The sequence below is a fragment of the Pinus tabuliformis genome, chromosome 4_1 (assembly GCF_031772625.1).
Source record: "Pinus tabuliformis cultivar Carrire ecotype Pingquan chromosome 4_1, CPIR1, whole genome shotgun sequence".
Classification (NCBI taxonomy): Eukaryota; Viridiplantae; Streptophyta; class Pinopsida; order Pinales; family Pinaceae; genus Pinus; species Pinus tabuliformis.
The window spans coordinates 749,287,213-749,303,577 of record NC_142303.1 but is presented as its reverse complement, the minus strand read 5'-3'; the positions used below and the strand labels follow the sequence as shown (position 1 = coordinate 749,303,577).

The 16,365-nt window shown below is 42.1% G+C and overlaps 1 protein-coding gene across 1 annotated transcript in view; it reads right to left on the bottom strand.

Annotated features, from left to right (window-relative positions):
* LOC149178311 (GTP-binding nuclear protein Ran1B-like) overlaps positions 1–12,799 on the bottom strand; it is a 45,830-nt gene extending 33,031 nt beyond the window's left edge. Inside the window, exon 1 of the mRNA XM_089422048.1 lies at positions 12,652–12,799. Within this exon, the coding sequence (XP_089278174.1) occupies positions 12,652–12,799 (148 nt within the window). The remainder of the gene's footprint in view (positions 1–12,651) is intronic.
* Between the last annotated feature and the right edge of the window lie 3,566 nt (positions 12,800–16,365).

Here is a 16,365-nt window from a genome sequence, read left to right as displayed (position 1 = left end):
TTCAAAATCTGTAGACAAATTTAGTTCACAATAATAAGAAACATCCATATCAATAAGTGAATCAAAATCATCTACATCACCTCCATTTTGTCTAGAAAAACTTCTGGTCTCACTATTTCCAACCTCATCAGGATGAGCACTTTCAAGTGTCTTTGTGAGCCATTTTGGAGGACCTTTCTGAGATGGTCCAGGCTACTTAATTGATTGAGATGGTCCATGCTACTTAGTTGAAAGTGTCTTCTTGATCAGGGGTTGGAGCTTCATGACTGGGAGAGAGTGCTTCAAAAGAGGTTATGTAGATTAATCCAACATACGGATCCCCCCTTCAAGATGTGGAATCTCATTATCAAACTCTTGAAAAGTTTTTGCATGCTCGAATTTGTCCAAGCGATCAAGTTGATGCTCAATAACATTGTCAGTCTTGGAAGATTCAAGAAAGATCACATCTCTAGTTATTAAAAACTTCTTATTCACTTCATCATAGGGATGGTATGCTTTGGAGGCATATGAGTACCCCAAGAAGATAAATTTTTGACTCCTTGCACTAAGTTTGTTTCTTTGTTCCTTCAATATGCAGGCATGACAGGTGGAAACAAAAACCCTAAGATGCCTCACTGAAGGAATGTGGCCATACCACATTTCACAGAGAGTCTTGTTTTTTAGAGCATGAGATTGACACATATTCTTAATGTACACAACACATAGAAATGCATCATCCCAAAACATCAGCTTAACATTCTTGAAAAACATCATTGAACATACCATATTTAAGGATGTCATGTTCATTCTTTCAGCTACACCGTTCTGTTGAGGATTTTATGGCACAATTGTTTGATGTTTGATCCCATGCTAGCGAAGATAGTTTTCAAATTCATTTGAAGTATATTCTTTTCCATTATTGATCCAAAATGGATCTTGGATAAACCTGTAAGTCTAAAAGACTTCATATAAGAGGTATAAGGTGCTAAAGGGCACAAATCTTTTGAAAATCTGAGTCGGATAAAGAAAAGGGTCAAAGGTGGAGTTGTATATAGATATCGCATCGGAAAGGTTCCAACGGGAGGACTTAAACTGAAGGCTGAAGACTCCCCGATTAGCGCTCTCCAATATATCGCATCGGAGGGAGGCCTGCATGTGATATTTGAACCCCAGGCAGAGCCGATTGCAATTGTGATTAAAGCGATGAGCTTATCAACGATTACGATGGGTGACTTGCGATTGCGATGATCGGATCGACGGATCGACATTGGCAATATATATTGGGTCGACACAATCCATTGGAAAGTTGTATAGACCCCTGGGACATTGCGATTGCGATATGCGATGCACCGATATCGGCGATTGGTGATCGAGATCGCAACCATATAAAGGGTCGTTGACATATGCCTGTTGCGATTGTGGTATGCGATTGAGGCACGGACACAATGAGGTTTTGAATGCAATTGCATAAATTTTGAAATCTGGATTTTGGATTTTCAGTGTATTGCTGTGTATTTGGGTTTCTTGGCCTTACGTAATGCGATTGCGATATGCGATCAGAGGACGAACCTGAGAGGATTATAGGGGCGATTAAACTTTATTTGAGTTCCTCCTAAAGGCTCGTGATGTGTTTTTCATGAGTTTCCTGCGTGTTTCTGTTATGCTGCTATTTTCGGAATGTAGGCAGAAGAACGACCGACTGTGTCATTTCCATTGGAAATAGTCCATCGCACCTATGCCACGCTATAAACGGGTGTTTCTGTAACAGGAATGCATTATAGAAGACACAGAGCCACAGAGCCAGTGAGCCAGAGGGCCAGGCGCAGAGCCAGAGAGCCAGACACAGAGCCACAGAGCCAGTGAGCTAGAGGGCCAGTCGAAGAGATGCAGAACCACAAAGGAATGATTCCTCAAGATTAGAGACAGAGGAACTACTAGGGGAACCACAGAGTCAGAGGATTCCTCAAAAGCCAGAGAGTATGACTCTCACAGGGGGGGCTCACAAACATGTAGCAGCAGAGAAGTAAGTCTCCCTTGAGGGAGCTCACAGCTGAGCGAGAGCCAAGAGCTGTGTTAGGGTCCCACCCTAACCCCCTTATTTATGTAATGGGATCACGTCATAGTCAAGAGTCAATAAAGCCCATATTAATAATTGTAAGTGGTTAATCCGCAATTAATGACGGAACCACAGTTAGTTGCAAATGGGCCGTAGTATTAGATAGATGGTATTAATAAAACCCACGGTATTGGTCCGTGGTATTGCATGTATGAGTCATATATAAAGGATAGAGACTCCCTGCGAGGAGCATCGTGTCTTATTTTGTAATCGAGCTCTGCTCTATTGGAGGTTGCCCCCTCGAAGAGGCAAGTGAACATTACTCTCAGAATAATAAAATCATTGCTATTTTGTGTTCTGGGTATCTTTTCTTCGCATATTCTGTATTTGGGTATCATTTTGCAGGTTAAGAGCATAACAAGTGGTATCAGAGCACTTTCCATGGCCGGTGGGATCTCCATTTCTTAGCAATTTTTTTTTTTTTGCTAGAGACGTGTTCCGGCGTCTTTAAACCACGGGATCTGTCGTTGAGCGCATAAACCTGCGGATTTGGGGAGGCATGCACGCAGGAAATACAAGAGGTGGTCACGTCTGTTGGACTCCCTTGTAACCCCTGTGGGTACCCCTTCGAGTAGTAGCGCATTAGACAGAACCACGCACGGACTGTCTTCCATGTACCCTCTGGGTATATCGGAAGCCCCCTAGGCTCCCTTGAAACCTCGCCATAGATAAACCGTCGGTCGTCTTGCGGCTACACTACACTGAGAATAGCACTCGGAGAGATTACTCACCTGTACGATAGGGTAGTCGGGTTGTACGGCTAAGGGTACGGTCGATCCTCCCTAGTTAGAGCCCTGAAACATTGGGCCGAGTACTACTGCCAGACCCTTATGTATATTGCGATCTATAGCACCTGACACTCCTCAAGACCATAGTTCCCTTTTCTATCGGGGGATCACACATAATCTCTTCCAGATCCGCTTGTGCAAAGGGGTGCAGCAGCAGCAGACATCAGTCCCGCAGTCTCGAGTTCGCAGATCAGCCATTCCGATCTATTAGATCCATCAGATCCACAGAAGCAGTCTGTTCCGCCGCCCAGAGCTATCAGATCCGCCATTCAGATCTCTCAGATCCACCAGATCAGAGTTGTTGTGAAGGGTTCCTATACTGGGGTATAATTTTTGCATGACTTTTGGTCTGCGATCTTTCGGGGCGCTTATTGGTGATCTAGCCCATCAGAATCAGGACGACGAGCTGAGCACGGTGGTACCATTCACTTCTTAGTGGAATTTTTTTTTGGGCGGTCCCCATTTTCAAAAGATCAGGTTGGTGTATGGTAGAAACTAGAGCTCAAGTGATGGCCAATGAAAGGATGGACAAACTTGAAGAATCGGTGCAAAACCTCCACATTCAGCTTAGCGGACTATGTAGCAAGGTCGAGAAAATAATCCCAAAGGGCAAGGAGCAAGCCCACGAGGAGGAGTATAATGGCAATGGACACAATGAGGGTGAGTCTAGCCACTCTCCTCACGTCTGGCACACCCACCAACAACCCAGTCAGCGACCTCCCAAGTTGGATATGCATAAATTTGACGGTTCTCACCCGTCGGCATGGATAGCACAAATGGAGCAGTATTTCAAACTGAATCACATGATGATGAGACTCAACTTATGTTAGGGAGCATGTACTTGGACAATGAAAGGTGGCAATGGTGGGAATGGCATCAACGTAGCACTGGACCTTTTAGGACTTGGACCAAATTCACCAAAGCTCTTCAAGACCGCTTTGACCAAGAATCATCTTTTTTGGGACGTCTTACTAAGCTCTGACAGACTGGTACAGTGGATGAATATATTACAGCTTTTGAAGCCTTAGCCTTCCGCATTTGGGGTCTCTCAGATGTGTTCTACACGGAATGTTTTATCAGCGGTCTTAAAGAAGCCATCAAAGCTCAAGTCCTACTGCACCACCCTCCCACACGGACGGAGGCTTGCAAGTAAGCTCATAACGTGGAACGTGCATTAACAGCCCAATACAGTCGCCCAAATTTCTCCGCTAAAGGTCGCCCCCCACAGGCTCACAACACGACTCAAACACTTAAGGTCCAAAAGGTGTCCCCTGCGGAAATGGCCGACAGAAGAAAGCAAGGACTATGTTACTACTATGATGAAAAATACTCCCCAGGTCATAAATGCAAGGAGCCCAAATTTTTTCAAATTGATGCCACTGACTACAGCTCAACAGAGGAAGATCCACCACTTGAGGAACATGAGCCGCTAGAAGAAGACAACCAAAAGGACAATGTCTTTGACGAACCAGTTATTTCGTTGCATGCTTTGGCAGGGATTTCTTCCCCTCAAACTCTCAAAATCAGAGGTTTTATTAAACATCGCCCAGTAGTAGTCTTGGTTGATAGTGGAAGTACACATAATTTCATCCATCAAAAAGTCGCATAAGCAGTGCATTGTTTTGTACGAGCAGTTTCTAACTTCCAAGTTCAAATTGCGGATGGAGGCACAATGAAATGTGAAGGCCACTGTGAAAATGTCAAACTTCAAATGGGGGATTATCAGTTGAAAACCCACATGTTTGCCATACACATGGCGGGTTGCGACATTGTCCTCGGCGCTGAATGGCTCCGCACTCTTGGGCCAATCACAATGGATTTCCAGGAGTTATATATGAGTTTTAAGCAGAACAACTACACACATACCCTCCGTGGACTCCAAGTGGGAGCCCCCTCTATCATCAGCTCGCATAGGATGGAAAAATTGTTAAAAAAGGGCAATCATGGAGTTGTATCTCAATTTAATGCCATCCAAGCAGTCGAAACCAAGCCTCTGCCAATTCATCCTGAGATGCAACAGATTTTAAATAACCATCTGCCGGTTTTTGACAAGCCTCATGAGCTTCCACCCTCGCGAGGGGAACATGATCATAGCATCACCTTGGTTCCAGGGGCCCAACCCCCAAATGTTCGCCCATACAGATATCCGTTCACCCAAAAGAATGAAATAGAAAAAATCATCAAGGAACTTTTGGAAGCAGGTGTCATTCGTCCCAGCATTAGTCCTTATTCATCCCCAGTGGTCATGGTGCTCAAGAAAGATGGGGAGTGGCGGATGTGTCCCGACTTCATGGCCCTCAATAAGTTGACAGTCAAAGATAAATTTCCCATCTAGGTGGTTGATGATTTGCTGGATGAACTCAATGGGGCTCAATTCTTCACTAAGCTGGATCTTCGCTCAGGCTACCACCAAATTCGCATGAAGGTAGTCGACATTCCCAAGACTGCTTTCAGAACTCATGAAGGCCATTATGAATTCCTGGTCATGCTATTTGGTCTTTGTAATGCCCCCTCTACTTTTCAGAGCCTTATGAACTACATTCTCAAACCATATCTCAGGAAATTTGTCCTTGTCTTCTTCGATGACATCCTCATCTATAGTTGCACTTGGGCCGCACATCTTCAGCATGTAGATCTACTCTTGCAACTGCTCCGCAAGCATAAATTATTTGTCAAAATGTCCAAGTGTTCGTTTGGCATCGCAGAAGTAGAGTATTTGGGCCACATTGTGGGGTGTGATGGTGTCAAGGTGGACCCCAAAAAGATCCAAGCAATGCAGGAATGGCCTCAACCTAAGACCTTGAAGAGCTTGAGAGGATTTTTGGGTCTCACAGGCTATTATCGTAAATTTGTCCGCAACTATGGTCGCATAGCAAAGCCCCTCACCCAACTCCTAAAGAAAAATTCATTCTTCTGGAATGAGGAAGCACAACAGGCCTTTACAGCTCTAAAAAATGCCCTGTGTTCCTCTCCAGTCTTAGCACTACCTGACTTCACCAAATCTTTTGTCATTGAATGTGATGCTTCGGGTAAAGGTATTGGGGCGGTCTTAATGCAGGAAGGGCGACCGTTGGCCTTCACAAGCCAACAACTAAGTGGGAGGAATCTGGGCCAATCTACCTACGAGAAGGAAATGATGGCCATCTTACATGCAGTCGAGACCTGGCGACCTTACTTATTGGGGCAACGTTTCCAAATCCGCACACATCATCACAATATTAAATATTTTTTGGAGCAATGCCTATCCTCCCCACAACAAAATAAATGGCTCGCCAAAATGCTGGGATATGATTATGAGATCATTTACAAGAAAGGGAAAGACAATAGTGTAGCAGATGCATTATCTCGCCAATTTGAGGAGGATAGTACTCTGCTACCAATTTCCCTCCCCATTCCAGAATGGATTGAAGAGGCTCGCAGGGAATGGTTTTCACACCCCGGGCTCTCCCAACTCATTTCTCAATTGCAGGTAGATCCAAATTCCACCAAGGGCTACTCGTGGCAGGATGATATTCTTCGCTACAAGGAACGAGTCGTAATATCACCAACATCCACCCTTAAAATTGCATTTTGGCGGAATTGCACTCATCTCCCATTGCAGGACATTCGGGCTTTCAGAAGACGTATGCGCGCACCCGAAGATCATTTTTTTGGACAGGCATGAAAAAGGACATCCTTACTTTCGTAGCAGAACGCGATGTCTGTCAACGCCACAAAGGGGAAACCGTCAACACACTAGGCACATTACAACCATTGCCCATTCCGGCATCAATTTGGACGGAGGTTTCTATGGATTTCATTACAGGTCTTCCAAAGTCAGGGAACATGTCAGTCATCATGGTGGTTGTGGACTGACTGTCGAAGTATGCTCATTTCTGCGCCCTACCCCACCCGTTTACACCAACTTTGGTCGCTCAATCTTTCATGGATCAGATCTTCAAATTGCATGGCATGCCCACTTCTATTGTGTCCGACCGCGACCCGATCTTCACCAGTAATTTTTGGCAGGAACTCTTCAGGATACAAGGCACTCAACTAAAACTCAGTACTTCCTATCATCCGCAAACAGATGGTCAAACCGAAGCCGTCAACAAATGTCTAGAAACCTACCTTAGGTGTTTCACTTCAGAAAAGCAACACCTTTGGGTGCAGTGGTTACCTCTCGCTAAATGGTGGTATAACACCAACTATCATGCCACCACCAAAATGACTCCCTATGAAGCAGTATATGGTCAACTCCCGCCTTCACCTACTTCGTATCTCAAGGGGTGCTCAAAAGTACAAGCAATGGATCAACTCCTAAAACACCGCGCAACCATGCTCGCCCATCTTCGTGAGAATCTTCATCAAGCTCAGAACAACATGAAGCAACAAGTAGACCAGCATCGCTCCGAGCGCCAATTTCAAGAAGGGGATCATGTATTTTTACGACTACAACCATATAAGAAAACATCACTCAAAGACAAGGGGTGTCAGAAACTATCTCCCAAATTCTACGAACCATATCAAGTACTTCAGCGCATTGGAGAAGTGGCTTACAAGTTGGCCTTGCCACCTGCTGCAAAAATCCATCCAGTTTTCCATGTCTCATGCCTCAAGAAAGTGATTGGGAACAATTGTAGAATTCAGACCAGTCTACCTGAATTGGACGAAGAAGGGTCCATCTGGCTTCAACCTGAATAGGTCCTAGACACACGAGACAAGCAACTGCGCGGCCACATGATTAAGGAAGTCCTCGCCAAATGGAAAGACACCTCTCCGGAAGATGCAACTTGGGAACCAGCCACTATTCTTCAGCAGTTTCCGCAGCTTCAGCCTTGAGGACAAGGCTAGTCTTAAGGGGGAGGGCATGTTAGGGTCCCACCCTAACCCCCTTATTTATGTAATGGGATCACGTCATAGTCAAGAGTCAATAAAGCCCATATTAATAATTATAAGTGGTTAATCCGCAATTAATGACGGAACCATAGTTAGTTGCAAATGGGCCGTAGTATTAGATAGATGGTATTAATAAAACCCATGGTATTGGTCCGTGGTAGTGCATGTATGAGTCATATATAAAGGATAGAGACTCCCTGCGAGGAGCATCGTGTCTTATTTTGTAATCGAGCTCTGCTCTATTGGAGGTTGGCCCCTCGAAGAGGCAAGTGAACATTACTCTTTGAATAATAAAATCATTGCTATTCTGTGTTCTGGGTATCTTTTCTTCGCATATTCTGTATTTGGGTATCATTTTGCAGGTTAAGAGCATAACAAGCTGAGAGCCAGAGCCGAGAGCTAAGATCCGAGAGCTAAGAGCTGAGAGCCGAGAACCGAGACCAGATCCAAGAGCCGAGAGCTAAGAGCCGAGAGCCAAGAGCCGAGAGCCAAGAGCCGAGAGCCAAGAGCCAAGAGCCAAGAGCCGAGAGCCAGAGCCGAGAGCCAAGAGCCAAGAGCCAAGAGCCAAGAGCCAAGAGCGAGAGCCGAGAGCCAAGAGCCAGAGACGAGAGCCGAGAGCCAAGAGCTAAGAGCCAAGAGCCAGAGCTGAGAGCCGAGAGCCGAGAGTGAGAGCCGAGAGCTAGAGCCAAGAGCCAAGAGCCAAGAGCTGAGAGCTGAGAGCTGAGAGCTGAGGGCCAGAGAGCCAAACAGCCAGGGATAAAGATGACATTCTAAGCCCATTGGTTCAGTTGTAAACCTATGGAGTTGAGTGTGTTACTTGTAAAAGAATTTAAGCCATAATCCCAAGGAGCCTATTTGAGTTGACTAGAGCTCATGGAGACTTAGCCCAAGATGTTTGGGTGAACTCCTAATTATATTGGTGTTATGTGTGTTGGTTATTATTTGCATTATTTTCTGTTATATGTTTTTATATTAGTTTAAGCAAATAAACTTAAAGCACTTAACAGTTAAAGGCAAACAAAAAGTATACACCTATTTCCAGTTCTTTTAATTCTGCAAAATATCAATCATAAGCATAGATCTTGGGAATATATAAGCTTTGGAGTGGGAGATGTTCTTGTAAGCATGACAAGAAGCCTTTAGTGCCCCATTTCAGATCAATTATCAATACGAAGAGAGATAATATAAGATTGTGTATCATTTTAATTCCATGCATGAAAGTTCTTAAAAGTTTCAAAGGCTTCAGATTTATTCTTCAATAGGTATACCCAACACATTCTTGTGTAGTCATCAATAAATGTCATCATGTATTTATTGCCATTTTCAGAAGGAATAGGCATTGGGCCAAAAATATCAAAATGAATGAGTTCAAGTTTTCTAAATGAGAATCATGAAAACATTGTTTGTTGTGATTTCCTAAGATACAAGCATCACATTGCTTAAGTTTCCTAGGAATTGTAGGCAAACTAGTAACATCATTTTTCTTCAACAAACAAAGGATATCATAATTTAAATGTTCAAATATAGTACGCCATACAAGACTTGATGGAAGTATACCTTCACCATAGTGAGAACTCTATGAAAAGTTATGTGCATAAGCAAAGGTTCTTTGCAGCTTCCATAGTCTTTCTTCTTCTATCCCAGTAATGGCAAGTGAGCTATCTAATGATTTTCTAACCTAAACCTTACCATCAAATATGTGAATAAGTATCCTTGTTGATAGATGTGGACCAAAGACAACAAGTTTCTCTTCAAATTCAATAGGTATAGAACATCATGTAGAAGAAAGCCTGGAAGACCAGGCAATTTGAGCTTAACGGTGCCAAGCCCTGATGGCTTGATTTTTGACTTACCTGTAAAGTAGACTACTCCATCAACATTTCCTTTGAATTATTCAAAGAAATATCTTCTAAAAGTCATGTGGCATGTTGCTCCTGAATCAAGAAACCGAGCATCTTTCCATGAAGCAAGTGAAGCATTAAATAAGTCTTCAATTACTCCAACGTTGCAATGTGCCACAACATAATGAGCAGACTTCGGTGCTTTACCTTTCCCTTTATCTAATGATTTTCCTTTTTCTTCATCCCTTTCCTGTCTAATCTTGTCCCATGAGAGCTTATATGTGGAATCGTCATGACCATTTCTATTACACCGTATGCAATGAAAATCATACCTTTCCCTTGGAAATGTATACCCCCTCCCTCTAAAATTCTTCCTTCCTCATCCTCTTCGGCCAACTCTTCCTATAGAAGAACCTTGTCCTTGATTCTTCTCTTTTTGTGCAAGGCATCCAACTTCTTCAGGAGACTGAGCAATCGTCTTCTTCTTCCCAAAATATTTATCTCTTTCAGCAAACTTGTCCACAAGAGAGTTAAAATTATTACATGCAACTATTATAGGTTCCAATGCTTCAACAGAGGACAATGCATTCAAGACAGAGGATAATGGCAAAATAAATAAGAGTTACAAGATAGAGGGAAACTAAAAATGGGGTTTGCTCTGATTTCATGTCAGGCTAGGTGAGTGACTCCATGAATGAATTTATTTTTGAATTAAGAGAAAACATGGATATATACGAGGAGAGGGAGACTATTGGGATTCATCTTCCAATGTCCTTTATTTTTCTATTTAAAAAATTTCATGAATTTCCCAATCCCTTAGGATTAGGTTTCAACACTACGAATCATCATATCCATCACACCCACAAATCAGATGATGAGTATGATGCATATGATAGATAGAAGATATCACCAGCCAACCAACCTAACGGTATCACATCATCAGCCTACCTTAGAATCAATGAGATGAATGAAGTCACCCCTATCATTGGAGACACTGATTAATAAATTAACTAATAAATTTATCAAAAATCAACAAACTAACAAAGAATCAATACTATCTTAGAGAAATAATCCACAAAAGCAATAATAAGAAAATGACAAGAAAAAAACCCATGAATGATATAGGGGAGATAAGGCTAGTACTTTATGCTCTTTTCTCATAGACATGTCTAGTTATATCAAGAAACCGTGTTACTTACCTGATATATTAGTTTGACGAAGTAAGGAGTCAATTTACATACCTAATATCCTAAGAATTCATCCAAGCTATCTCCTGGGTCAACGACATTAGTTTTGTCTGAGAAAGGAGCATTATTACATACCCATTTTTCATGCTCTTTCCTCACCATAAACAAATACTTTTGAGTGATCATCATTACTACTTTTACACCCCCATACTTAAGAGGATATCAAACATACCTATTGAGAGCATTTCATGAGATCAATCTAACCGTATGAGAGCACTTATGCAACACTAAAAAAAATTGAACTTACTGATCTAACAATGAACTCTCCCCTACTTTTACTTATAATTAACCTATAATTAAATATGGTTGAGGACATGAATCGAATTGTTGCATTAATCATAACCACAAATCAAGTTATTAAGGAATGAATGAAAGATGCAATGCGATATGCCTAATCACCCATCAATATCCTCATTAAAAATCTTGACTAGATCATTTTCTCATGACCCAATATATGAAGAGTGGTCATATAAATGAAAATACAAATGTGTTATTATATGTTTCACCCATCTTAAGAACAATTAATTCATCTTGGCCGCTATCACATATGGATTGAATCAAATTTAAAAAAAAAAAAATGTGATAACATAATAGCTACACTAAAAATCTATAACCACCCACATGCCCTAGAAGGAACATGCCTCTCTTATCACAACATGTGGTTCCTCTACATGTGGCTCCTATATTATCTCATGTTTAGGGTCTACATCACAAAAAACAAGACATTAGTGGAATTATGGATGAAAGGATTTATTTATTTTTATTTATATTTTTATATATATATATATATATATATATATATATATATGAGGCAATATATGCAACATAACCTGTAGAGTACAGAGTAGCTTGTGGTTCCCATAAAAAAGGTGACCAGTCTCTAGAAAGACATATTTGTACAGATTTTACAAGGAAAATAAATGAGAGTCACATATAAAACCTTGGGCATCCACATAGGAACATATTGAAATGAACGAAGCACAAAAAAAAACATATAAAACATATAAACGCTGAAACATGCTGATAGATGATCTGATACGACAAACATAGCCAAAAACAGCGAAAGAGCTGTGCCCGAAATATCACTCAGAACTTATTCGGCTGCCATTCGCACATCCGCCGGAGGAACTTTGACAATGCAGATAGGTCAAAACAGGGCAGCAGAATTCCCCAGGTGAAGGAAGCTGGTAGATCACCTGGTCACCCACGTCGAAGGCGCTCCGCTTCGCTCCAAACCAAGAACCTGCTCGGATCTTAATCCTAACTATGGATCGATTCATCGAGGGTGGATATGCTTAACACAACAGACTTGAAAGGGAGATTTGTGTCTTAAAAAATCTTTAGATTTCTCCATTTCCAGACACACCATAACACAATGGGAAGGATTGGACGCTTAGATTCCTCTTGTCTTCCCCACCAACCGAAAGCTGCATGAATAGAAATGAAACCCAGGTGAGGTAAATGAAAAGAAAAAGACAAACCATACCAGATTTGTTGGGAGGCCGCACATTTGAAGAACATGTGAAAGTTTGTCTCCTCCTCAGCTTCGCACAACACACATCTGCTAGGGTTGTGCCATCGTCTCTTCCTCAAGTTTTCCCATGTTAAGTTTTTGTTGTAGAAAACTAACCATGAGAAGATAATCACTTTGAGAGGACAACCGAGTTTCCACCATACCAACGGAAAAATCTGTCTTGCAGGCATAATCTTTTTGGAAACAAGATCGTAGTAGATATCTTTTACATTTGTTGTCGAATGAGAATGTGATAGAGACCATACTAAATGATCTTCTGGCTAGGCACGCTTTATCCATTCTTGCCCTAGAGCATTCTTGACATTTTCCCAAGATGATAACAAGGCAGCTGGTAGGCCAATTTCGGCAGCGTCCTTCAGAATAGGCACAAGGCCCCTCCAATCCGCAATGATCTTGTCCCATGTAAAAATGACCATTCTGTGAAGGACAAAAAGAAGAGGGTCTAGAACATGAAGAATCCCCCTATAGCCATCAAAAGAGTCGATACCAATAAAGATATTCCTTCCAGAGAACATCCTCCATTTCAGATTGTTTAAGAAGTATTTTTCATTTTTCTGAAACTGTGCCAAATTGTAGAACCCTGTTTAATTCCAATAGAGCCGAACCTGAACCAGAACTCCAAACTTCTACCTTTTAGATAATTATGATGGATGATAGCACTCCAAGGATTAGCGCCAAAGATGCCTCTCCACATTGTTTTGCAAACCAGAGCCTTTCCGAACAGCCTTTGATCCATAAGACCCCAACCCATGAGATTTTTTGGCATCGATAAGCTATTCATTTTAGACAGATGGATTTTGCCTCGGTCAGCCTTAGCACCCCAGATAAAGTTGGCGGAAATCCTGTTCATGGAATGAATTATGCTAGCCGGGAGAATAGAAAGATGGGCCCAGTAAACCGCCAGTTGCATCAAGACAGGTTTGGTGAGGACAACTCTGCCTCCCAAAGATAAGGATCTATGTTCCCACATCGAAATCTTGTTAAAAAATCTGTCAATTAGCCATCGCCAATCGTTCCTTGTATAAGCTTTCGCTTTGAGGTGGAATCCCAAATATTTGATTCCTTCTTTCAAAGATCTTGATTCTATCCCGAAGAGCTGTGAGATCCAAATAATCATGTCCCAGTTGGAGTCATTGTGATACAGGAAAGATTTTGCCTTGTTAATAATAAGCCCAGTCGCTTTTTGAAATCTGTCAAGGATATTTTTAAGGCAGATCCAGGATGCTCTAGACAACATTGCAAATAATAGGACGTCATCAACGAACAGGTTATGCGAAATGAAGATATGCTTGCAGATCTTTATCGGAACATACATTTTTTCCTCAACTGCTCTGTTGATGTGTAAACTCAAGGAATTCATGGCCAAGATGAAAAGGAGTGGCGACAATGGGCAGCCCTGTTGCAAGCCCCTTTCCGCACAAAAATAAGGAGAGGGAAAACCATTTATTATAACGGCATAGTTAACATTTTCAATACATGCCATGATCCATTGGATAGGGTCGGGTTTCAGACCTATTTTTGCCAGGAGACTTTGCATAAACCCCCAGTCCAAAACATCATAAGCTTTCTGGAGATCGATTTTCATAATAGCAGCCTCTGAATTGTGGGAGAACATAGAATGTAGGCACTCCTGTGTACTGGCGACATCATCTAGTATATTGCGTCCTTTCAGAAAAGCATGCTAATTTGGAGTAAGACAGGATGCCAGCGTCTCTTTGATTCTTTCAGCTATAATCTTAGTAATGATCTTGAATGTTATGTTGCATAAAGAGATCGGTCTGAAATCAAGGAACGATTCAGGCTCTCCCTTCTTTGGGATAAGAGCAATCAGAGTAGATGAAGTGTGGTGGTGAATGCTGCCCGACATTCTGGATGCTTCCACCATTCTCAGAAGATCCAATTTGAAAAAGTCGAAGAAATGGATCAGGAAATCAATTGTCCATTCGTCGAGCCCAGGGTATTTGTCTTTCTTGAAAGACTTCATAACTCTAAAAAGCTCATTTTCAGTGATTGGCTGAAACAAAGCTTCGTTCTTCTCATCATCAAACATTTCCGGGATCAAGTCAATGCCCCATAGAATATCCCTGAAAGCTATATCTTTTCTTCTGCAATATTTTTCCTTGAAAAACTTGACTGCCTGCTTAGTAATACCATCGTGTGTGACAGCATACCCGCCCTTATCATCCTTTATTTTCCAAATGGAATTTTTGGCTCTTCTTACACTTGCATAATTATGAAAGAACTTGGTATTTTTATCACCTTCCTGAATCCATAAGGCTCTGCTTTTGAGCCTCCATAATGATTCCTCCTGCTGCATCAAATTGAATTTTTGCTTCTCCAATTTCCTTAAGCGGCACTTCATCTCGAACGAGCAAGAGGCATAATCTGTTGATCCCAGCAGAGAGTCCAACTCTTGTTGAACCCTCTGTAATTCTCTTTTGTCTTTCTGTCGCTTTTGGATCTGCCATTTTTTGAACATCTTCTTGATCTCTGCCATTTTTTCTCTGAAGGTTGAGAAAAAGGGGGGCTTGGCCCTCTCCTTAATCTCTTTCCACGCATTGTTGATATATTCATTGAAAGTTGTGTCCTGAAGGAGGGATCTGTCAAACTTGAATGAGTATCCCAATCTGAATTGTTTTCTAGGCCATGTTAATAGAATAGGTCTGTGATCCGAGACCAAAATATTTTCCACAGTTGAGCAGTGCATGCCCATTTTGTCAAGGATACTAATATGTACGAGAAAACGATCTATTGTTTTAGCTATATAGGCCTTGTCGACTCTGTCATTTGACCATGTCGGTTTCATCACCGTGGGCATAATATCCACCATATTCCTGTTAAGCATTTCTAACTTGATGAAATCAACATGCGCATTGTTTATCTTCCCCTGGCCCCATACCTCTTCAGTGCTCAGTGCAATGTTCAGGTCACCAGCAATAAGGAGATGATCAATGTCAAACAGATCTGTAGAAAAAAGGTTTGTCCAAAAAGGAACTCGGTTTTTGTATGGCGCGTATATATTAAGAATATTGATGAGAGATTCACATCCCCTGATGGAAGTCGCAATGCTAATCCCTGCACAACACCTGTAAGCCTTTGCTCTTACTCGAATTGGATCCCAGAGAGTAGCAAGACCCCCTGATAAACCATAAGCCTCTATTGCAACCATATACCATGTAGGAAGCATTTTCCTGAAATAAGATAAATTGTCCTCCCGATTGTGCATGGTTTCCTGGATGAGGATTATACCAGCCCTGGAATAGAAAAAGAAATTTTTTAGCGTTAGGAATTTGGGATCAATGCCAAGACCCCTAATATTCATAGAAATAATAGGGATCATTTAGATGTTTCATTAGCCATGCTTGCTCTAAGAGGCTATGAATCTGGCAAATCATAGATGGGCACCTCAACCAAAGACAAATTTCTGATTCCTCTATCTGTAACTGTAGTTCTCCCTCTAAAGTGCCTGCTGCCGCCCCTACTCTTCTTCTGGACTGTTATATTCCTTGCTGAGTCCGGGCTGATGACAAGCATTGCTATATTCCCGGGCTTGTGTATCATAAGAGGCTCCAATTCGAGGGATTTCCTGTTGAGCAGGTGATCCAGATCACTGTCATAGGGATTGACAGGGGATGAGGCTGGGGAATTTAAGGGGGTAAGCAAGACACATGGCTCCTTTCCTTTTATGTGGCCCAGGCGAGCATGATCAGGTTGCGGAGATGAGGATGAGATAGGAATGGGGATAGATCCAACGGAAAAATCTTACCCCTTCGAAAGCAAAGGATGAGAGTCAGTTAAGAACTCCTTCTGGTTCATAGGACGCGGCGATGGGATTGGCCTATCCTCTCTCGGCTCAGGAATGGGGGATATTTGGATCCCAGAAAGGCTGCAAATGACAGGGCTATTTGAAGTAATCAGACAGTCAGGAATGGAATCGGGGGGGCAAAGGTGGATCCATAGATTGAGCACGTGGGGACACAGG